The sequence below is a fragment of the Lethenteron reissneri genome, chromosome 46, assembly GCF_015708825.2.
Source record: "Lethenteron reissneri isolate LAM-NWPU_2019-01 chromosome 46, ASM1570882v1, whole genome shotgun sequence".
Lineage (NCBI taxonomy): Eukaryota > Metazoa > Chordata > Hyperoartia > Petromyzontiformes > Petromyzontidae > Lethenteron > Lethenteron reissneri.
The window spans coordinates 12,568,763-12,593,966 of NC_083824.1; the positions used below are offsets into that span (position 1 = coordinate 12,568,763).

Consider the following 25,204-nt stretch of genomic DNA (forward strand, 5'->3'; position numbering starts at 1 on the left):
CGTTGCAAACTACGCAGGTCAGTTGATGCTATTAATGCCAATGTACGGCACTTTGGGTGACTTGCAAATCTGATCCACATTTTAAATTCTCAAATTCACTTTTTATATTAAATTATCGTGTCTCCCAGTGTTATTCACGATTGTGCTATTGGCATCGTGTGATGGGACCTACAATGTCCATTTGAAACTCTCGCGGAGTCGTTGCGCCACCCCCTTTAACAGAGAACAGCATAAATTTCGATTTAAAGCTTTCGTGACTGCAGGGATTCATCTTCTTGGTTCTTTCGGTAAAGTCACGTAGAATGGAAATAATAAAATAATAAAAATAAAACATAATAAAATAATTCTCAGACTGTCTTCTCGACAGACCTGTTCTCCACCTGAGAACGGCTACTTGCGTTGTGGCCGAAACGTCGTGAGAATTATTTTATTATGTTTTATTTTTATTACTTTATTATTTCCATTCTACGTGACTTTACCGAAAGAATCAAGAAGAGAACAGCATGTGAAAGGAGATAATTCCGGCATTCCTTCTGAGATCCCGTCAAAGTGATCTCTTATTCAATCTCGGGTCGCTGCACTTTTCAATGCAGCCCTGCTCTCCAAGTGATGTTCAGTGCATGACAATTTTTTGTAATTCTCACAGTTGCAATTTTTTTTTTACTAGATTGAACTGTGAAAAAATAAAAACTAATGATGTTTTTTCATGCAATCATCAGCCAGCAGGCCGAGACCATAAAACTCAAGACACATGGTTTAATTATGGGTGGCTCCACAGCTTAGAACACAGGCTCTCTCTCTTAGTACAGCCAGCTCAGTGAGTGATCTGACCTCTGCAGTACCCGGGCCAGATTTAAAAACATTTTCCTTACTTTAGATAAGTAAACAATGGAAAAAACCCGCTGACATTATCCACCATTGTTATGCAAGTTTACACAACAGAGCTTGTAACATCCCCGTAGTAATGCTGTACACATTGCGCGTAGCGCACCCAAACTCTCCGTCAAACGCTAGAAAAGACACAAGCAACAGATAAACACAATTAGAGACGCATGATGAGGAATCGACCCGGGGATCAATACGAATTCCCTCCCCGCTCTTGTTTAATTCACTCTTCCCCGAAGTCCCTAGGGCCAGACCCATGCTCCATCCGTCCATTGTGAGTCACAGTGCAGTCAGGACTAGTCCACCTCCGCGAGCCGTGGTTAGGTCAAACATCACGCTGAACAGACGCGGTGAATAGAACCGTACAAATCGTCAATAATTCGCTTCAAAGATGTGTTCTTAGATGGGTGGCGGCATACAGGAAGGGAGTACGTGTAAATGTGTGCTTTTTTATAGTCTATATATTTTTGCTCAGGGCTCACTTTGCCAATGACATATCTCAATAAATAAGGGTCATTGGCCTGAAACGTCACCTATTATATAGTTTTGCATTTTAAGGCCAAGTTTTTAATGTATGTATGTTGAACTTCTACGTAGCCAACCGAGCTAATAGGTGGTGGCGGATGTGTTGAAGGTGTTGAGTTTTGATTTAATGTCTCCATGGACTATCAGAGTCCAAAAATTCCTGCCCACGATCACAAATCCGCATGAATGCACCCCAGTCTTGTCAGATCTCAGAAGCTACACAGGGTTGAGCTTGGTTAGGACTTGCATGGAAGACTGCCTGTGCATGCCAGGTGTGGTAGGTTTGGGCTGCAAGATGAACAAGATATACAACACAGCATTGGATTCTTGAATCTATCTGTGTTGGGTTTCCTACCATGTGCCAAACATTAACGGAAGAGACCACGGCAATGGGAAACGCCTTGAGACGTGGTAAGGATTTCCTGTGTAAATATAGGGCATTGTTAACATACCCCTATAAAATCGGCACATCAAATAGCAATACTTATGCATGTTGATGCTACTAAAACCCCAAAATTGTAAAAAAATATATATCTAAAATCGGAATATTTATTTATACCAGAGGAATCTGATGAGCTATGAAGCTCTTTTTCACAGATGTCCAGTAGGGGCGGGTCAGAAAGTTACAACAACAAACAATACAAAAACACGATAGGAGTGCAAAGTATAGGAAATGCAAGCAAATCACACAAAAGAGTCATAATAAAAAAGGTTACTCGTTCCCACATTAATAATTTGAATTTAATATAGCCGCTAACACTATAGCATGTGATTATGTTGTACAAGACAGCCATGTACAGTTAACTCTAGATTATCTGTGGGCAGATTATAATCAGATTATAATCTGCCCACAGATTATAATCTGTGATATGGATTAACAGAGCTTACACAAAACACAAAAGAAGGATTTTTGTACACATGCTGGTTTGAATATGAGCTGCTCCTCACTCGTAGAGGGTCCATGACTGAGTGCACACGTGACAGCAAACACATCGGCAAGTAAAACTTGATTACTTTCAAAAGCCATGAAAACATATGGCACAATCTACCTATTCGCACACAGTCTTTGTGGGTGAGTAATACAGACATTTGTATAGCCTGCTTTGTCTTATCCACGGTTGTTTTATCTGGGCCACCACCCACTCTTTCCAATTACCCCTCGCCCCCATCCCGTATAAACAAAAGTTGACTGTAAACGTAAGCAGCTCATTCAGAAGGAAAAAAATCTTACTAAATCCAAATAAACACATGGGCTTGGGTGGATTGAGCAGTGGGCCCTGTGTAAAGCAGTTTCAACCACGTGACCCCAGCGAGACTTTAATTTAATCTGTCACGAGTGAGGAAACAGGTTATGCAACCAGGAATGAAGCAGGGGATGAAATCCTGACCCAGAAGTCGAAATTCCATGTTCCAATTTGTAGGGACAATTTTTTTGCACGGGGTATTCATAATTATATATTTATGCAACGGGAGCAGTCGAAGCCATCCGACCATCTCTAAAGGTTTTTGTGTAGACACCGGTCGGAACCACGAAAAACAACAACCGCCATTCGCCACTAAGTGGCGGTGAAGTCGGCATGGTGCTTGTGCCAGGCAATGTGCACTGTAAGGCCACGTGAAGTGTCGAACGCCTCCGCTGCCAGGAGGTCACGGGACAGACCCAGGTGCCATGGGTTGCCTGACTGAGATGACTGGCAGAATACCTCATCAGCCACATCTCATCTGTTGTCAACACAGAAGCTCCATGTAAGCACGGATAAGTCTTGCTAGCGTGTGGACATCGGGTGTTGGAGCTTTTCCGCAGAGCTACGTTGTAGGCAGCAGAGGGGAGTGCAGCCAAAAATCTTGTTGTACTGTACATCTATGATCCCTTCCTTCACCAATCGGTGGTGCTGACCAGCGAGGTGAAATATCCTCAAATAAGCCCCTTGGCCTGCCTGGCATGGGGGGGGGGGGGCCCTCCATCCAGTGGTGGATTGACGAACGCACGTTAGTGGAACTGTGCAGAGTGCCCGCAAATAATTGCGTGCAGCTATGAAAGAAGAAGCACCTTGCATGCATTTGGTTAATAAAAAAATAAATCCGCAACAGTGATTTAGAGGACGCACAGTGGCTGTGAGATTGGTATTTTTAATTTCTAATTACACCGCGTAATTGTAATTATAGATCCCAACTTGTATACATCATTCCTATCCAGCAGTGGACTGATAACGGGGTTGTACACGTACGAGCTTGGCAGCGATGAAAAAAAAGCCTGCCGTATGATGAGCACGGACAAAACCTGGGCTTTGTCTCGGCGAGGATTCATCGGTGAGCTGAGAGGAAGGGGAAAGTGAGCTAAGAGGAGGAGGGGATGGTGAGCTGGGCGGAGGGGAAGATGAGCTGAGTGGAGGGGAAGGTGAGCTGAGTGGAGGGGTCTGTGTGGGGAGAGGAGGAGGGAACGGTACCTTGTTGGCGTGGCGGAGGATGGGCGGTGCGGGCGACGCGTCTGAGCTGTGCTCGCTGTCGCTGAGCTCGCTGGACCTGCAGAACGTCCGCACACGGCCGCCCGTTACGCACTCGAGATCCGCGAGTGCTTCAATGCTGTCTACACTCTGAGGCCCCGGCTCAAGCGACCGGCCTCTCGCTTGCTCACGCAATCGCATAAAGCTCTTTCGCCTTGACGGACGATCGCATTTTCACTAAATCACAGCAGAATTGTGCCAGATCTCGTCAGATCTCCGAAGCTAAGCAGGTTTGAGCCCGGAGAGTGCTTGAATGGGTGAGCACTGCGCATGCTAAGTTGTCAGACTGCTGCATGGCTAAGTGGTGGACAGCAGAGGGACGTGCTGTAAAATCCATTACATCTGTGCTTCAGAACTTTACCAAATGCGACCCGACTGGTCCCGCATCGATGTAGGGAAGCCCTCATCCAGCAGTGGATCGACAAATGGGCTAAGCATATGCATATCATTTCAATATATGCGAATCATATGTAAATTTTATGCAAGCGTTCCATTTGGCCTAATGGCGCAATCAAAAGCTACGGAAGGCGAAAGGGTACAGACTCGGCAGTGAAAACTTGAACAATAAATGTTTAATTCTTGAATTGAACTGGGAAGAGTGACGATTAACTGAATCATCATGTGGGGGGGTGGGAGTAAATGGCGAGTTTCCTCGGCCTTACTACCTCTGATCACATTCCCATGACAGCAGCTCCCTTATCACGCCGCTATGCACACCCTCAAAACGTTTTTGTTGCCTATGGTCTGTGTACCGGAGGCCGGACCGCTAGTGCCTTGCACATGTTAGCAAATTGAGCCAACCGTGTCAAAATTCTGGCTTTGCATCCCAGGCTCTTGCGTGAGATTTACATCAGGCTGTCAAATTGACTCCATCGAGCGTCGCATCAGGTCAACCCGGTCTCTTAATAAAACCAATCCATGCACCCCTGTTAAATCAAACCATCACGATCAAATGATCAGCATGTTTCGAATGTGCCGCATTGTTTTAGTGCAAGGATATCATGAAAGTGCTACGTTTCACAGATGGGTACAGTTTGCCCGTCGGGGAAAATTCTGCTGTGTTGTTTTCAAGATCGTAATTTCAATTACGTAACTTGGGAGTATATTTCAAATGTGTACATTCTAGACGTGGTTCCGGCACACATCCTATCCGCTTACAAATAATGTCACGGGATCTTTGGCTTGCACCGTGAAGCGGACTGCATGTATTTATGCTGATACACCCGTAGTGTTAACCAGGGTGGCCTGCCGGAATTCGAGCCACAAACTTCTGCAACAAACGGCAAAACGCGCTCCCGCTTGGCCATTTCACTTGCCCAACAGCTTGCCTGGCACGGGTTTCCCTGGAACGCACAGAGTGGATGGATTGCGATGGTCGTGGGCAGTGGTACCTGGAACTTTTAGGCGCGGAGGGCGGCTCCTGTTCGTCCTCGCTGGGGCTGACGCTGAGTGGCTCCGGAAACGAACGCTCCGACTGGGCTGAAATTGGGGTGGACGGAGGGCGATAGGTGGAGGGGGGGGGGAGGATGATAGGGCAGCGTTTTTTGGCAAACCATCGAACAAAGACGGTCACTGCCTCGCGCACTTTCAGATGCGCTTCTGCGGCCGTCTGGAACGCTCTGCCTTCCGATATTAGGAAACCACTTGAGCTATATGCACTTTTAATCATCATCTAGATTGAAAACTAATATCTTTAGAACTGATTTTTGTGTTTAGTAGTTTTGTTGTCCTTCCCCCACACCTCCGATTATCGCGGTTGGTTACATTCGGTGCGAAAGAAGTTCAACGTACATACATATACAAGCAGGATATCCGAGGGTGACTGTGGGCAGTGGACGGTGAACTGAGGCAAGAGAGAGTCGTGTGAACGCAGTGGGAGGAGGCAATTTAAGAAATCCAACTTGTACGTTTCGTGATAACAAAAATATAAAAGGGCTGAAAGGAAATTGAGGCGTTTATCGCCAGAAAGGAAATTACATTTGTCCATTGAACTACAGTTATTAAAGACGAGCGTTTACCGATTTCAACATTGTATATGCGGGTCGGTGTATGAACAAGTATGGATATGAGACGTAAAGTGTATGCGAGTATATAGATTTTACCATGTAAGGCCCACTGAGCAGCCTGGCCACAAAAGGTTGCTCAACGAAGTGGCTTATCATGTGGAAATTTAGAGCATGTTTCTAAATGGGGAGGGAAAAACCGGAGGGCCCAGAGAAAAATCCACGCGACCACGGGGAGAACATGCAAACTCCAAATATACAGTCGTCAGGGTCAGGATCGAACCCATGACCTGTATACCAGGCGAGGTTGTTAACATCTCGCCTCCGCCGGCACCCATATGAAGGCACAGTCGCGTGTGGGTAGGTATATTGTGATTTCTGTGTGCGGGGACTTTCGTGCGGTGTATGCAGGCGGCATGTATGTGTCCGTATATTGCAGGTATGTGGTCAGGTACGTTCATGCAGTGTGAGATCTACATAGACGGAGGTAGGTGCATCTAAGTGTATTTTGATGCGTGTAGGAATATTTAGGTATATGCGGGTATATTCCGCTGCAGACAGATATATGTAGATGACGAGGGTATATTCATACGTATTAAACATATACATACGTATTTGCAAGTGTATACGGATATACGTAGGTGTATGCAGATGTACGGATGAAGTTTATTTTGTTTAAGCAGGTGAGAACTCAAGGTACGAGAAAAGTGACGTGGGTTACCGCAACGACAAACACTAAAATAAATAAATAGCAAACGTGGCAAACACAACTGCGCCAACATGAGCAATATAAAACATTGCGCAAACGAAAATCAATGTTCAACAAAACATTCCCAGCGCAAGTTGGCTAGGGAAGATGATGTCTCCATTGATCCAAGTAGGGTAGCAAACAAGGTGCGGTTTTACCTGGTTCAGGAGCAGCTCCATGCGATATGGAGGACGCGCCACTGGCTACGCTCGCAGGCCTTTCCTACAAAACAACGGTGAGAATTACACCACAACACTCACTGTGTTAATACACAGCACTCACTCTGTGTTACTACACAACACTCACTCTATATTCTTGGCTCTTTCGGTAAAGTCACGTAGAAGGGAAATAATAAAATAATATAAATATAAAACAATACAAATTCTCACGACGTTTCGACTGCAACACAAGCAATCGTCATCAGGTGTGAAATCCACTCTGCGTTACTACACAACACTCACTCTGTGTTACTACACAGCACTCACTCTGTGTTACTACACAAGACTGTGTTACTACACAACACTCACTCTGTGTTACTACACAACACTCACTCTGTGTTACTACACAGCACTCTGTGTTACTACACAAGACTCTGTGTTACTACACAACGCTCACTCTGTGTTACTACAACACTCTGTATTACTACACAAGACTCTGTGTTACTACACAACGCTCACTCTGTGTTACTACAACACTCTGTGTTACTACACAAGACTCGTGTTACTACACAAGACTCTGTTACTACGCAACGCTCACTCTGTGTTACTACAACACTCTGTATTACTACACAAGACGCGGGTTAGCATTACCGCATCACGCCCGCTTCAGCACGACACTCACTCGGCATGACGGCACAGCACACTCAGCATTACTTTCATGCTCTCAGTAATACCGTCATACGTGCGCGTAGTACCTAATCGCTGTGATCATCTGCGACATTGTGAAGCAGGCAGCGTGTATTTTATGCTTAATACACCATCGCTATTAACCAGGGCAGCCTGTCGGAATAGAACCACAAACTTTTGCAACTAGCGGTGAAAGTGCTTCCGTTCGGCCAGGTCAACCATCCTATTCGTCCAGCCATATGAAAGACGATGACCGGATGGTACCTAATTTATCCACCCTGGTGGATTGTTGATGGTGGGATGAGTCGACCACAAACAATATTTGAATGAATGCCTTTAACGTCGGCAGTGTGATTACGTACAAACTAACTGGGACTTATCATGGATATAAGAATATATCGATGTTGGAATTGGGAAGAATGACAGGTAAATACATTGTCGTGGCTGATGCATGAACACATACGGGACAAAGACTGGAACTTCTAATCTTAAACGTCCCCGGGAAGACTTGCAGATTTCTCAGGCCAGCTATCTTGAAAAGAGGACGATCCTGGAAAAATCCAGAGCAGTTGGCTGTCCGAAGCTTGATGCTCTCGCAAATAAGTTATCCAAACTCATTTCCAATATTACGGCGTAATTTTGTGTTACCTATCGTATGATAAAATACAGATGAGCAGACATTGTAGCAATTACTCCAACTCTTAACTGTTCAGCATATGATTGGCATGGTTGGCTACATAAGTGCAAAACAAGTTAAACATACATACATATACCAATTCATGCACACCAGACATGAAAAATATAAATGACACCAAGTAAATAAATATTCAAACGAAACTCATTTCGTGCAGGCTATTCCTTTCGGTCCTTTCGACGAGTTTTTTCTGCTCCCCTTTGAATTCTCAAAACCCGAGGCTGCACAGCGCAGTGAGGGACGTGGGATTTATTCTTTCCCACAAACTTTGTAGACTTTAAACGGTTATCAAAGCTGCGCTTACGACCGATCGAGAGAGCCAGTATTTTCTTTCCACCACCAGGGCAGCATGACCCAGACTTGGAAGCCACTTCACTTTGCATGTCACAGATGGATGACAGATACTCATACTCCAGCACCTGAGATATAAATTCAGTCAAAATTTAGGGGGCCACTTTTCATTACTTTTTTTTTTTAAACGCTTTTATACAAAAAATGTATCATTATTTTCGCTCTGCCACGTACTCACACCACCCCATGACCTCTCGACCTGCTACCCCCCCCGCCCCCCCTGGCCTCTTAATTTAAACGTTTGTCTGGATCAAAGCGAGGTGTGCAATATCAATCAACATGTTTGGCTCTGTCAATAGAAATGTGAGGAGCACAAGGTGTTTCGAAGATGGACGGAGAGATATTATGTCACTTGGGCTTCAGTGAAATGATGTGTTGTTTCATGGCAATTGACAGTTGCACTCTACGTAATCAAGATCAACATTTGCTGGGTAATAAACTATTATTTTACTGTCGCATTCCTGACTACTCCGTACTGTAATATATCTTAAGACTAATTGCATATTTAGTAACGTAGGCTACCTGTGTAATGCAGAGGCAGAGTGCTTTAGCTTACCGGAAAACACCGAAGCCAATCTGTCATTTCATATCTGTTTCTAATCAGCCAATTCAACCCATTGTTACAAAGTTATCTAAATGAGTATCATTATTTAAGGCACCGTTCAATTCCCATAATAAACCCAACAATGACACATTAATGAGCTCCTAAACAATAATAGCTACAATTCATTTAAATTGCATCGTTTATCTAATTTTCAGAAAGGTCTTTCATAGGGATGTTTGGCCAGGTCCATGAACGAGCATGGCTTGCGGGAGGAAACACGAATAACTGAAGAACACCCAGCCACGCGAGGGGGTAACACTCAAGAGCTGCGCACACAGACGTAATAAAAAACACCCACTGCACTACGGACCATCTTCTGGCAGCCACCTGGGGGCCCAAGCAAGTGAACCGGTAAGCGTCCAGCGCATTCAGCCACTCACGTCGGTCGCTAGCGACAGCTCGTCGTCCGAGTCTCCTGGGTCCAGCACGTCGCCCGGCGGCGACAGTGCCGGCGGCACCACCACCGGCGGCGCCACCTTCCTCTCCGTCACCACCACCTCCTTGTCCGCCTTCCTATGAGCCTTGGCGTTTGGCGTCACCTCCACCCTGCCATCTCTGTCCTTGGGAACGCCTCTGTCTGGTTGCTGTCGGTCAGAGATGGCTGCGGCGGTGGTCGTGGTGGCGGCGGCGGCGGCAGTGGAATTCAGTTTGTCCTTGGCCTTGGATATCCGCTCCGCGGGCGGCTCCCTGTCTGCCGGCGCCGTCTTGTCTCTGAGCCTGCTGTGCGATTTGCCGTGCGGTTTGCTGGCCGGGCCCACATCCTCGTGTTTCTTGCGCCACGTCTTGTCCCGCGCTCGCTCCTCGGCGGGAACCGGCGCAATGGCCGCCGGTACTGCCACCGGGACTGCCGCCGGCGCTGCCGCCGGCGCTGCCGGTGCCGCCGCCGTCATCTTACCCTTCGCCCGCACGCCATCCATGTCTCCACCCTTCGAGGGCCTCTCCTTGGGCACCGCCTTCTCCGCAGCGGCGGCGGAGGCAGAGGCGGTAGCAGCTGGGACAGTAACAGCGGAGGCAGACGAAGCGGAGGAAGATGACGACGACGAGGAAGAAGAGGACGAGGACGAGACTGATGCCCACTGCCTGGACGACACGTCCGTGGGCGGCTTCTTCGCTCTCTTCGCGTCCAGTTTGTCGTCGAGGGTCGTGCGCGAGCGCTTTGGCGCCGGCTTTGGCTCGCGGCTCTCCGCGGCGACGGGCGTCGGTTCCGCCACTTCGCTGGCGTCCGACCGGTCCCTCTTCGACAAGGCCTTGGGCTCCTTGGAGGGGGCTTTGGGCAGCGGAGTGGCCGGGGGTGGCGGCTGCGGCTCGTCCCGGGGCTTGTGCAGCCTGGCGGTTGCCGCCTTCTTGGCGCTTTCCCTGGAGGGGCCATCGCTGGGGGCTGGCGCTTTGTAATCCTTGCTCTCCGATGGCTTCTCCTTGTGGCCCTTGAAGGGCTTGGGCGGTTTCAGGGAAGCGATCGGCTTGCTGAAATCCTTCAAGAGCGAGAGAGAAGACGGAGAGACGTGCGTATTAGCAACTTGGTTTAACCGCACGACAGCCCAGTGAGATTCGTGATCTGATTCTGCAAGGTACTAAAAAGTACAGTATAATACAGCCCATAACAGAACTGCTCCTATGTATTCAGAATTTAATGATCTTTGCAATTCGATATGTATTATTTTAAACTAGCACTGCCAACACATTTGCATGGGATATAACTTAAGTGAATTACAAGCAATATAGATATCTTGCGAATTGCCAATGACACTTGCTTGCCTATTTTCAATTAACATCAACAACATCACTAATTACTTTTGAATAATTACACAAACCCAAACTCCCAATATACAAACTCAACTCCAGATATTATAACATCAGAAAACTTTCTTGACGCCACGTAAACATTTAACATAACTGAGAACCTCAATTAAACATTACAACTGCAGCTAATAATGGGTTTGTTTGATGGGTTATTTAATGACACAATTCGTAATGTAATTACATACATTATCACCACCAAATGAAGGGCAAATACTTGCAGTAATTGGGAGAGAGGGAGATTAGTGGATAACCACAATAATCATGTTGTGACCACATGAACAATCCTTTTTCTCTACAATTACTAGGATAACCACAAGTAAATAAAATATATATTCTGGAAGTTACAGTAGAACAATTAACCAATGAATTGTAAACCAAATAAATCCTTGCACTCACGCTAACAGATTGAATCGTGTGAGCAAGCATATATATTATGTTTTAATCTACGCACATCCATCCTTTAGGGTAATGGTGGAAGAAACAAGGCAGTAGGAGGTACGAGCTAGAGCAAAACAATGAGCACACAACAAATGAGACAGACAATAGAGAAACATCTTCTTGGTTCTTTCGGTAAAGTCACGTAGAAGGGAAAAAAAACATAATAAATGTTTAATTTAAACATAATAAAATGTAAAAAAATGTGTATTTTATTATTTCCCTTCTACGTGACTTTACCGAAAGAACCAAGAAGATGAATCCCTGCAGTCACGAAAGCTTTAAATCGAAATAGAGAAACAATACACATAGTACAAATGATACAAACGAGACAGTACAGAAACAGCTTGAGAGCTAACAAGCATGAACAGCAACTGGCACAAACGAGACGGCACCAACTAAATAGACCATGGAATTGAGAACAGACCAAACGAGACTGTACAAACAAGGCAAGCAGTGTAAACAAAAATAATAAATATATATTTGTAGCAAGCACAGTATCCTTTCTACTTGCTTAGCGAGAGAACGATTCAAAAGCACAGAAAACCACAGACTAGCGGGTACGCAGCCACAACCGGCACCGACAATTGCCCAAGCACTGGGGGTCCTACATCGACGTGTATGGCTAACTCTTAAAGGCAGACGGGACACAACTGCTACACAAGCATCAAGAGAAAAAAGACGACGCAGTACAGAGGAGACCGGGCAGCAGAGAGACAAGAGAAGGCATACAGTAGACATACAGTACAGAGGGGCGACAGACAGTTCAAACAAAAGAGATCAATGATTCAATTCAACCGTGGCCCTAAATCTGACAAGTCATTGATTAGCGTAGGACAAGTCATTATATGCCCAGCAGCTATGGCATGCGCCGAGTGCATGCACTGCATTATGACGAACGTGACACATGGGTTCAGTTCCAGGCCATGAAACTCATTCATCGCTAGTCTCCAATCAGAAGAATAATTACATACCAGCTCGAAGTCGCTGACTCAACTGTCCAACAGTGCTCACCTCTCGCTAACTCTAACCCTCAACTTGGCCAGAACCTTGACCAGGAAACCACGATTGGTACCTTGACATGCAGCGAGGCGGGAGGCTTCCTGTGTTCCAGGTGGCTGGATGACGGCACCTCGGGAGGTGCAGAGAGCACTGCCATGCCGTCAGGTGACACCATCATCTGCAGGAAATACCAGTGGGACAGTCTTTTCACATCTGGGATCATCGGTCCGATTTGATCACTTGGGGATTTAGTAATAGGTGTTTACCCTTTCAACTGGTACAAAAACTGACACCTTTATACAAGGGATCATGTTTGCAATAACCACAACACAAGCAGTCAAAATGCATATAAAAATAAACAACTCTGATAATGATATGCACTGTCCTTGAAGTTGATTCGTCCACACCCGAGACAGCTTTTCTTAGAGCCTAGTCTCCATTGGTGTTGGACCAGATGACGCCAAAAGGCGTACAACTCAAAAACAGCAAACTATCAGAGTATTGAGAGCTCGGGGTAAGCATTTACATTATGAGACCTCATTAACCAGTTGCAAAATATAGTAATAGGTTTTAACCCTTTCAACTGGTACAAAAGCGGACACCTTTATACAAGGGATCATGTTTGCAATAACCACAACACAAGCAGTCAAAATGCAAACAAAAAGAAACAACTCTGATAATGATATGCACTGTCCTTGAAGTTGATTGTGTTGTGGTTATTGCAAACATGATCCCTTGTATAAAGGTGTCAGTTTTTGTACCAGTTGAAAGGGTAAAAACCTATTACTATATTTTGCAACTGGTAAATGAGGTCTCATAATGTAAACACTTGGGGATTTTTGCTCGTATTTTTGTCCTCATTTTCATTCTGGCTGTGTTAACAGCATTATGCCGTGAGAGGGAGAATCAGAGCAGTGCATCGCCCGATGTTGGGCAACGGCCCGCAGAAGTAAATATTACAGAACTGCTTCTGAGATCGCATCTTGTGATTCATATCCACACTGGGGGTGGGCGGGCAGAACTTTTTCATCCATCCTGCCAGAGAAAAATGGTCAATATTTTTAATTCTCAGCGATCGAATTTAGATCAATTAAGTTTAATACCAAATTGTAATGCGATGGTTTTTGGTGCAGTCATTGTTGACCAGGCTGAGCCCATCAAATCATTGCACCTGTGACCTGTTTTTAATAACGGATGGCTGCACATATTCAAGCGTAGGTTCTCAGCAGTGCCACTGTAGTTCTAGATTTGAAGCTTTCGTGACTGCAATGATTCATACTCGTAGGTTTTTTCAGTAAAGTGACTTTACCGAAAAAACCTAAGAGTATGCCATTGTAGTGTTGAGATGCCTAGGCCACCTCGAAAAATATTTCTATTACTTTTGGTTTCTGTAAAAACATTAACATTCACTACCATCAAAATAATATCAAATGAGCAGAGGCTGTGTTTATGTCCTGCTATACAGCTCTGAGACGGTGCTGGAAGTTCCACATTGCTATGGCAGGTACGAGTGTTTATCCAGATAACCACTGTTGACTTCACCACAGAGATGTACTTATCTTACTTACCCAAGAGGAATGGATGGGCCAATTCAACCCCCAAAACATGATGTGAACTCGCATCATTCCAAATCACGAGCTGCTCGTTCTACCCGCTAAGCCATCTGGCCCGGTTTTCACTACCATAACCCGCGTGGGTATAACGCAGAATTATAATCTTGAATCTTTATTCATCCTGCAGAAATCCGATGAGCTATGAAGCTATTTTTCACAAATGTCCAATAGGGGCGGGTCAGAAATTTACAACAGCAAATGATACAAAAAAACGATCGGAGTGCAAAGTGCAGGAAATGTAAGCAAATAACTCTAAATAAGCTAAAACTATTTTCATTTTACCAGGTAAAGCCCACTGAGCTATTAGTCATTTTTCAGAAGCGACCTGGCCACAGCAGTGGTTCCCAACCTTGTGGTTCCGCAAGGCTGTGCGAAATGGTTCGCGGAGCCGTTGCAAACACGATTCTTTTTTTTATAAAACACCAACGTTATTAACTGTACGGTGGTCTGCGAAATGTTTTTTGTGGGTTGGCAATATCCCGTGGGTTCTGAAGGGTTGAAAACCACTGCCGTAGAGTATGGGTTTTTTCCTTGATCTTTGAAACACTCTCCCAAGCAAAAAAAAACACTTAAAATGCAGTTCAAACATCTCGAGCAGTGCCCTGCTGAAATAGAATCTTAGACACTTGGTAACGATTCCTCATAAAATGAAGTATTATTTTCATTATACTGTACATTCTTAGCTCTAGGATGCTGCCCTGGGTTCAAGATATCCAGCATGATGTCTTTGGTTTACACATCACAAGACTCTTGCATGACCTTATACAAGACATCGAACATCTTATTAGATAAAGGGATCAATAATTCATCTTTTTTTGGAGCAAACACATTATTGGCTGTATGGGTCTCCCAGATGTGACCACTGGAAAACAGTAGCGCATATCAGGGCTGTAAATACAACGTTTTGGAGCCAGGGTTGGTGGCTCACACAGAGATCTTTGTGCATCTAAAGAACCCCAAAATGAGCTGCAAGGTAGCCGGCATATGGCTGTACAGCAAGTTGGTTCGTGAATAGGTTTGTGGTGAACCTTCAAAGTTTTGCTCCCGTTGCACACATGGTGGGGCTTTTCTCAGGGTACTCCGGATTATTCCCTCGTGCAAAAGCACTCCTTAAAAATTAACCCGTAAAAACAAAGTTTTTCACTATAAATCCTTTATATGCGTGGCGGCTAGAGTCCTCTCATCCTCTGGCTTGAGATGGCTGCCACCTATGGGTCAGATGATTGCCTGCCACCATTAAGCAATTGGTAATTAAATATAATTTATTTTTTCCTAAAAAGTGTAACATTTTGGAAAAAATTTTTCACGAAAATTAATTGTCACGCACAACGAGTGTGTGGAAAATGTCAGCTCGATTGGATCACGGGAAGTGGGTTAAAAAACGACCGAAAGATTTGCACGGTCGTAAGCGCGCAAGCAAGCAAACTTAATATAAAGGATTAAAAAAGAAACTGGCCAAACGTTCCAAAGCGGGGCACGCCAGCAAAGAGTCTTGACGCCAAGTGAGGCTTTTGTGGGATAAATAAATAGCATTTCAATTACGTTAATTAGCCATGTCAAGTCTGGGTGCTAAAGCCAAATAAAGCACAACCACACTGAAGAGTTTATCATCGTCGGCTATGAGTAATTAATCCACTGCTGCACGAAAAACTGCCCAACCCATTGTAATCTCCCACTTTCCGGATGCAACAATCCACCTGGCACATACACACAAGTCTATTTCATCACTCCAACTCTTCAATTCCATCCCCTGGCTGCCAATCCGTCATTATCATTAACCATCAACCGTCATCTTTTATAATGGCGTGTCCTGCACCGCTTTTACTTTTCTGTTTCCTCCGTACGTTGTACTTTGCAACGATTTAAAATTGTAGCACAGACTGGTCTTTTTAACAGAGGAGTAATTTTCTAAAGGACTACAATGTGAGCTGTCACTCGATTAAACAAAGCAACTTTGCCCACATCTCAAAAGTCCTTTGTGACAATCAGTGGAACAGTTCTAGAATACCACTCTTTTGACGGCAAGTCTCACAATAAATGTCACCATACGCTTGTCTGTCAGGGTAGCAGACATTCAACACACATAAAATGAATGGTATACGCAGACACACACTGATTGGGCCGAAGTGATGTATATACAATATAGACATAGCACACTCGTGTATTTAAATATTTTCGGCTGGGCTTTAAAAACAGAACATGATATATATTTAAGTCCATACATTTAACAGGTGAGAATGCCACTACGTGTAGTACAAGAGTTACGAGAAGGGCTTACCAGCATTAACATATTGTGCGATAAGTAAATTAATCACGCTTTAAAACACAGCTGTATACAGTTTTCTAATCAGACTATATATGTGCATACACCATATTACTGTAAGATGATACGAGAAATGACATTCACACGACAGCATATCCCTTCTCGAATACTCGGCGACTTAAACGAGTTTCACGCTAGGCCTTAAGCTTTCAACACAATAAGCCTCGGTGAGTCCACAAAGCAATAACAGTAAGTGTGTTCGAAAAAAGACACACACGCACACACATACAAATACGTCTCAATCTGCATATGAAGCAAATATAAACTCGGCGCACTTTTGAAAACACGTCAATCAACAAAAACTAAAAGGTTTAGTGTGTACGGCGTACTTACATTACATCGAACGTGTCTATCATCTGCACCGAGTACTGCCAGCCGTGCGGACCGTCAACATAACCCGTGAATGATTAACGGTCGAGCAGATGCGTGTGACTGCGCGCATGTGTGCGCGCGCTGGCTGAGCTCCCTGTGCCACGTGGTGCGGGTACGTCCACGTGGAACTCGGGGGGAAAAGTAAAAGGGTACGGAGCAAAGCGCTCGTTGGCCGAAAACAACGTGGAAAAAAAAAAGACGCGCGTGTACTCGCACTGCATGACCACGCGCCGCCGTCGCCACAAATGTCGGTGGGGAAAATCCCGCCGGGTTCCCACACAACTGTCTAACCCCGCACGCGATGATGCATGCGAAAGGAAACTTAGTGCCGACGTATTAAAATAACTCGGATATAACTGGCCGGGTGGTTTCGAAGACTGTCAAAGCCACCGAGAGGGAACTGCAAGTATTCCGGGTTTGAATCCGGGTTTCAGCCATCCCGTGTATAAGATTGGGTCATCAAGCCCAGCGAGTGGATGGTCTCGTTCGGATTACCGATGACAAAAACTGAGGGATGTGACGTCGACTTGATTTATGGATGAAAACAGATTATTATGCTCAGGATACATGCCAATGAATCAAGCGTGTGAAATTCACCACTCCCGACTAGGATGTAAACATTCATTTCATAGATGAATATTTTTATTTCAAGACTCGTGCCTGATACGTGCCTAGTATCCTCTGCTGCCCGTTTAGTCTGGAAGTTCCTTCACCCAAGCATCTGTGCTATTGACTCCCTATCCTTGTTCAAGTCCAGGTTCAAGACCATCCTTTTTTCTTCTGCTTATGACTGTCTCTTTCTCTCTATAAAATAAGTATGCCTACTGTCCCACACAGCATCATGCACTGAGATGCTATATATATATAAAATATATTTTCTCGAATAATAATCAAGATTTTAAAATTATTTGGCAAAACTATAAATACTGTATAGTAAATCTCCACATATAAGGCAAAGTTGTGAATGTGTGTGTCTGTTCAAAATGTTTAGCGTACTTCCCGACATGCAACAAGCTGCAAATTTTCCATGTGGGTACTTTCCAGACTGTACACCTGCAAAAATTATAAAAATACACTTTTTTTGTTGGGGGGGGGAAGCTCAATAATGCTTATATTCTTTGAACGGCAATAGAGCTGTGACGTCAAATCTGTCACGTGACCCGCACACGTGGAAGCGCAACGCATTGTAGTGTAGTGGTTAGCGCGCTGCGCTACGAACCCGGCGATCCGAGTTCGATTCCCGCTCACGGCCACTACCGGTGACGATTATTTCTACCGCTCCGGGGCCTCCTCTAGGTCGACTCAGCCTCAAACGATAACTGCTGTGGTGTGTGAACATTGTCACTGGGGAGACAAAGGCGGCCGGGCGTGCTGCTGTCACCCACCCCCTCGTGTGCCGTGCCGGCCTTCATAGGTGCTCGCTAACAGCACTTGCCCCTATGGGCTACACGGGGGATTTTGTCTTTATCTTTGTGTGTGGGGGGGGGACTGCGTAGCGATTCGCGCGCTGCGCTACGAACCCGGCGACCCGAGTTCGATTCCCGCTCACGGCCACCACCACCGGTGACGATTATTTAAACCGGTCCTGGGCCTCCCCTAGGTCGACTTAGCCTCAGACAAGTAACTGCCGTGGTTTGTGAACATCACCACTTGGGAGACAAAAGCGGCCGGGCATGGTGGATCCAAGTCTCGGGCGAAGCCAGGTAGTACAGCTGGTAAAACATAAAATAAAGTTGCATGAAAAGTACAAAAAAATTCTGTTTTATTTCACGAACCTTGAGTCCTGATGCTGGCTTGCTTGAAGCAAGGGGCGTGCATGCATGGCGCGGGATGCTGGGACTAATCACATCTCGCGGAGGATTGCTCTGCCAAACAAAATAGTTCCGCGGTTCGGTTCGTCAGTACGACCGAACGTTCGCAAGTTGGACAGTTTAAAATAATTCTAGATTTGAAGCTTTCGTGACTGCAAGGATTCATATTCTTAGGTTTTTTCGGTAAAGTCACGTAGGTAAAAAACTCTAATTAATAAAAGTAAAAGAATTTTTTTTTTAAATCACGACGTTTCGGAGGCAACACAAGCTTCCGTCTTCAGGTGGAACCGTCACAGCATGATTGCTGTATCAAGTAAGAGAAATTCCAAGAAAATAAAAAATAATAACATCTTAAATTGGTTCGTTCGTAAGTGCGGACGTTCGTAAGTCGGACATTGATATCTCGGGGACTGCCTGTGGACTGCCTGTATACGCAAATAAGTGGGGATCCTGAGCAACATGTAAATATTAACAAATCAGAATATTTTCAGCAGTTAAAATTTTCCATATGCATACTGAATGGCATCCTAGTGCAGGCATCATGGGCCACATTGGAAAATTACCAGATAATCCTGATTACGAATACGCATAGCAACATTGCCCTCCAATGCAAAGCTACTACAGACTAGGTTTGTGGAGTATATCCCCTCCACGATAGCCTTGCACTATGAGAATGCCCCGAATACCACATTTTAATTTAAATAACATGGGCTGTAAGGTTTGGTAGGTGACTGGAATGTCCTGTCATCTTCATGTATCACTTGGCCCTCAAAAAACAAGGGTTAGCTGGACCAGCTTACACTTATTCCGTGCAACTGGAATTATTTTAATAGTTAAACGCCACGTAATATCGGGGGAAATATCCAAGCACGCTGTCTGCAGTACAAATGCATGTTTAGCCAATAACGATGCATGGATTGATCTTCTTGGTTCTTTCGGTAAAGTCACGTAGAAGGGAAATAATAAAATACATTTTATAATAAAAAAAGATTTTAAAATAAATTTTATAATAAAAAATATTTTATTATTTCCCTTCTACGTGACTTTACCGAAAGAACCAAGAAGATGAATCCCTTCAGTCACGAAAGCTTTAAATCGAAAGATGCATGGATGCTTAAGCTCACGATGCCTACGTTGAATTAGGTGAATAAGAATGAACATATTTAATTAGTTTATGTTCTATGCACTACTAGATGAACACAAAGTCAACAAAAAGACACAAGTGTGATGTTAACGCCTCTGATGTCATGTGCAAGATACGAAATCATATACATTTGATGGATTTCAGTTTCATCTACAACTTCAAAAATTGTGAAAATGCATTCTGAACAGTGTCACTTTATTTGTTGGCTCACCCTTGGCCAAACTGCCACGAGAGAACAACTGGCACTAAACTAATTAAGGGACTCATCTTCTTGGTTCTTTCGGTAAAGTCACGTAGAATGGAAATAATAAAAATTAAACATAATAAAATAATTCTCACGACATTTTGGCCACAATGCAAGCAGCCGTCCTCAGGTGAAGAACAGGTCTGTCGATAAGACAGTCTGAATGATAATTAAGGGTCCATGTTTGTTTGTGGAGTGACATACAACATCACTGTGTCGGGATTGTACGAGCGTAGGAACATATGACGTCACGACTGTGTTGGCTCGGTATGGGTGCTGTAGGCGGGTGTCACGGAGGTCATGTCAGGCCGTGAACCCAACAGGACACGTGACCGTACAAAGGAGGGGCTAGGGGCCCCAGGGGGGAGCTTGGGGGTCACGTGATTGGGGGCCCGGACCTTCCCGAAGGATCGAGAAGGGGGGCGTGGCCTGGGATGGGGCTGGCCACACCACGGGAGTTATAAGCGGGGTGTGAACAGAGCGCCGGGCTGTTCAACCCTGGGATAAAGATTCCATCAGCGGTCCTCGAGTCTCCGATCGTCGTTCGTGACCAGGCAGCCCGTCACCTGCCCTGGCCACGCTGTGTAGTACTCCCCGAGTGTTAGTGATATTAGGAACGGTGGTCTCCACCCTGTATATAGTGTTCACGTTGGTTGTTATGCGTTAATATATAGTGTTGCCTCCAAGTTGAGTGTGCGTCTAAATTGAACCTACTACATATGTGCGTGTGTGTGTTTTTTTATTGGAAGTGGTGGCTACAAATGCAGAACACCGAGTTGGATTGCTGGCCATGGCAAAAATCCGTGGCACATGGTGTCTTTCTGAATCTCCCCCTGGGTAAATTTCTGTCGTAAATCAGAAACCTAAAGCAGTGTATAAACATGACCAATGGGGACACAAAGGTGGCAGGGCTTTAGAAGGTTCTTACAAACAGCACTTGTCCCACTAGTCTCTAACGAGGTCGGATGGGTAAATATTTTTTGTTGTTGTGTGTGTACACAGCGTGCGTTCGTGTGCACAATTTAAATTTCTTAGAACACAGATTCAACGGAGTGATTTAGTAATGGCAGGGCAATGATGAATGCACGAGCGGTCCAATAATTCATTACAGCACTGAAAATTAACGTGATTATTTGATTACTTCTAAATTTAGATCACCCAATAATAATAATAATACTGTAAGCAGAAGATATTGATCAACTGCGGTGGCTGTGAGATTTCCTTAGGCCACATTTGCCTCCCAAAACGAGCTGAAACACCCATCATTGGTCGTCGGCATGCAAGGGGGTACACACCCCCCCCGCACCCCCCCGTAGGCAGTGTTAATTTTGTGGGCGAAATTAGTTTTGAAAATATTCGTCACCAAAGTGATGCGAAGAGGAGCGGACGAAAATCGTCACGAATGACGATGGCTACGACTGCTGTGATGAGACGAAATTAATGGGTTTGATTGAAGACAAAGACGGAGATAGTTTAGTAGTATTATATTTGTACGTATGCTTAACTTCTATCGCACCGTACGTAGCCAAACGTGCGAATCAGAGGTGCATTGAGGAATACCTAAATTTGGTCATTTATTGTATATATACAGATTTTAAAAGAGCCGATTGGTTGGCTGACCTGATATTGGAGTGCCCTCATGCCAAGAGTGGACAAATGATCGACTGCCTTGATTGATTGATTCAATTAAATCCACGGACTAAAAACTGCTTTTTGTGTTTAGTTTGTTTCTAGATTTGAAGCTTTCGTGACTGCAAGGAATCATACTCGTGACAGTCCCACCTGATGACGGAGACTTGTGTTGCCTCCGAAACGTCGTGATTTATTATTTTATTTCTATTATCATTATTTTTACCTACGTGACTTTACCGAAAACACCTAAGAGTTTAGTTTGTTGTCCATACCCGACACCTCCGATTAGCACGGTTGGCTACGTAGGGTGCGAAAGAAGTTCAACATACGTGCATACACACATGACTTATACTCCACAGGGTGTCAACAACCAGACGAAGCCTGTGACTCAATTCGACTGGACATCTGTAAAAAACAGAGCTTCTTAGCTCGTCGGCTTTCTCCAGGATAAAAAAAAAAAATTTGATTCTGGAATTAACACACAGCTGATTAAATCAACACTGGTCAGAGACGACCAGCCGCTCCGCTCACTCACCCCGCCAGCCTTGAGCAGTCGCCTGCGGAAGTCACTGGGCGGGTTGCTGAACGTGAGCTTCTCGCAGCGCAGGTGATTCACGGGTGGCTGCCCCTCCAGGTGTAGGAAGAGGTCATAGTCAAACTTGACCTTTCGCGGTTCCTCCTGTTGGTAAATCATGCGGTCAAGGGTCAGGGTGCGCTCAACACCGACGCATTCTCGCGCAAGGGTCAGGACGGATGGACAACGGACGAATGAAGTGACGGACCGATGAACATATGCACAGGCCTAAGGATATTCTTTCGTAGTTTCGAATGCACAAGCCTAAGTTTGTCTTAGACATCACAGCAGAGTTTGTCAAATTTTGGGTGGTGGCGCAGTGGATAGTGCTATGCGATATAAACCTAGTGACCCGAGCTTGATGCCGGGCTATGGCTTCACTAACTTGAATTGATCAGCGTGGTGAAGTATGGTTAGACAAGCTCCATGACTGACAGTGTGGGGAGACCCTCATCCAGCAGTGGATTCACAACAGGCTGTAAATTATTGTTTTATCGAGTTTATCACTTACACATTTAAACCATTTATGTGTAACACATGCCTCCATCAGGGTGCTATGTTCTACGTCAAAAGTTATTTCTACCAAAATGTTTTTTGTAAATGGAATATTGCATCCCTTCTATGATTAAAAACTCTCCTTTGGTCGACAGACTTTAATGGGCAATGTACTTGTTGCTTGATCAATATGAATTTCAGTGCTTTGAATAATGTCCTACACCTCATGTACAAAATATATTTTACTGAAATATTGACTTCTGTTCCTTTTTATTTGTTATTCCTGCTTACAATATTTGAGTGTATTTAAGCAAAGGGTATACCTTTGTATTGCCCATACATAGGACTCCACTGAAAGAGAGGATTATTTTCAATGGGCTCTCTCACCTGACTGATATAAAATAATGAATGAATGGCACTTCTAACTGGCGGTCGATGACACCAAGAGACATACAGACAGAGGACAGGGAAATACGTGACACGTTCAAGGGCTGATTTATAAGGGCAGCCAAATGATGCGCTATGGACGACTGGAGCCAGAAGATGGATGCACCTAGGGTGGAAGCATTGTCACACAGATGGACGCCTGATAGATTAATTAAAGGAGGAATTTGCCGTACACGCGACGGACGGATGATTGCACACGGATGGATGTGAGTGATGAAAGAACGGGCTGCCCGAGCTTGATGGATGGACCGCTACGGATGAGGGTTTGATCAACGACCAGGCTGTGGATTGATTCAAGGGGATTAATGAATGGGCCAATTATTGGCCGAAGCACGCGAGAAAATACCTGGGGCTTGAGCGACAGATCTAAGGCACGATCGCAAACACAACCCTCAAGACGTTGCGGCTGTTAATTTGAAATCACGATGCACTAGGGCTCACACACCGCAACGAGGCTGCATAAGACCGTGGCTAAACCACGCATGCATTCCGCAAGGCAAAACCAGCAATTACCCGGCGAGTGCAAATTACACAAGAACGTGAGCTGAACGCAGACAGTGCTGCAGTCGCTTATCCACACAGTGGCGTTCCTTGCTTCACGAACACTTGGAGCCGCAGCCCTGGTTCACCGGGAAGCGCTTCTGAGGTGAAAGCAAGAAGCACTCTCGTCGATCAGCGGGTGCAGAAGCGCTTTTTCTGATCACAGAAGGCGTACGTTTGTCCAGATTCACGACAACTGGCATAACTTCCCTGGTTCGCTTGCTGGGAGGTAACCATCCCACGCGGTGAAAAACGTGTGCCGATTTCACTTGGAATACGATCGGAGACGTGGTTGCTCGTTGGAAGTTATTTTAGTATTTCCATCGTGTGTCACCTGTTCTTGAAGTAGACTTCGATGGGAAGTATGAAGCCAGCGTAGCCCGATTCTTCCACCTTGTAAGGGGGTTCCCGGCACACTGTTGAGATTGACAGACGGATACAGAACGCACACGTGCACCCACGCAAACACGTGTTTACTGATGCACGTCCACTCAGAACACAGTTGCGCAAAAGCAGGCAAAATGCGCCAAGCCAAAATGCATTAGCGATGGCCACTATTCAATATATTTCTCTTTAAAGGTTACAATTATTTTTTGTAATGGGAAGGGGATTTTTTGGGAGTGCCGTTTCCCTGGAGACAAAGCCACAACCGTGTGCTTGTGTCTCATTCATTTAGCCGTCATTCACGGCCAGCTAATTATTTTGAACACCCGAGAATTTAAATGCATCAGGCAACGACGCATTCAGCCGTAGAACAGTCAAGACGGACGGCAAAAACAGCACCGATGCACGTCCGTAGCCACGGCAACACGCCGACGCAATCCAACCATCTCCGGCTCAGAAAAAATAAAAAGCCATTCATGTAATTTAATTGCATGTTTACTTACTCGTCCTATTTGCTTTGCTAATGCGACCGTTTATTTTCATAGCAGCAGAGCCCCACTTTGTGCATCTCCCGTTGTGTGTTTCTTTCTCTGCGTTGGCTTAAAACGCCTTTGTGTTAAAAGCGCCAATTTTTCTAAAACTGTGCTCCCTTTCTCGCTGTGCACAGACACGGTTTGTGAACGCCGCACCAAAGTACGAGTATTTCTCATGCGCCCTCCTCGCTATGAAATGGAGCGAGAGATGATAAGTGAGAACACAGGAGACGCACAGATGCAGAGGAGGCTCGGTGATCAAGCGAAGGGACAACATGAATCTCTGCCGGCGATGACATTTTCAGCGGTGTTTAATTCTTCGCAAGACTTTTCACCTGGGGTTAATGAACTGAAGGTCAAAGTAAACATAGCGGAAGGGCAGTCACTTCACACATGGCACCTTGGGATTCGAGACAAAAGGATCCCACCAAGCTCCACACTGGAATATATGGAAATGGAGCACAGTAATTACGGGTAAATATTTCAATTTGGGTGCCGAATGGGCATACAACGACCCACAATTCTTATAAAACTGCCACTGGATCTTTGCTTGCGGTCCTGAAATAATCATTCCGAATATTATAATAGCTCTTTAAGAAACGACTGCTGGTTTCTTTTAAGAAACCACTGCTGGATGAAGGGCTCATCTCTGTGGGGGATGGCAATGGGAGTCGTTTGCCTACACCTCACCAAGTT

General features: G+C 45.1%; 1 protein-coding gene across 1 annotated transcript in view; it reads right to left on the reverse strand.

Annotated features, from left to right (window-relative positions):
• The window catches only part of LOC133354063 (protein AF-9-like), a gene marked incomplete at its 5' end in the record, with an annotated part of 34,605 nt that extends 10,598 nt beyond the window's left edge, over window positions 1-24,007 (reverse strand). Inside the window, 9 exons of the mRNA XM_061570614.1 lie at window positions 3,858-3,933; window positions 5,306-5,393; window positions 6,824-6,887; window positions 9,540-10,631; window positions 12,470-12,574; window positions 22,071-22,214; window positions 23,398-23,417; window positions 23,656-23,747; window positions 23,926-24,007. Of these exons, the coding sequence (XP_061426598.1) occupies window positions 3,858-3,933; window positions 5,306-5,393; window positions 6,824-6,887; window positions 9,540-10,631; window positions 12,470-12,574; window positions 22,071-22,214; window positions 23,398-23,417; window positions 23,656-23,747; window positions 23,926-24,007 (1,763 nt within the window). The remainder of the gene's footprint in view (window positions 1-3,857; window positions 3,934-5,305; window positions 5,394-6,823; window positions 6,888-9,539; window positions 10,632-12,469; window positions 12,575-22,070; window positions 22,215-23,397; window positions 23,418-23,655; window positions 23,748-23,925) is intronic.
• Window positions 24,008-25,204: the final 1,197 nt, after the last annotated feature.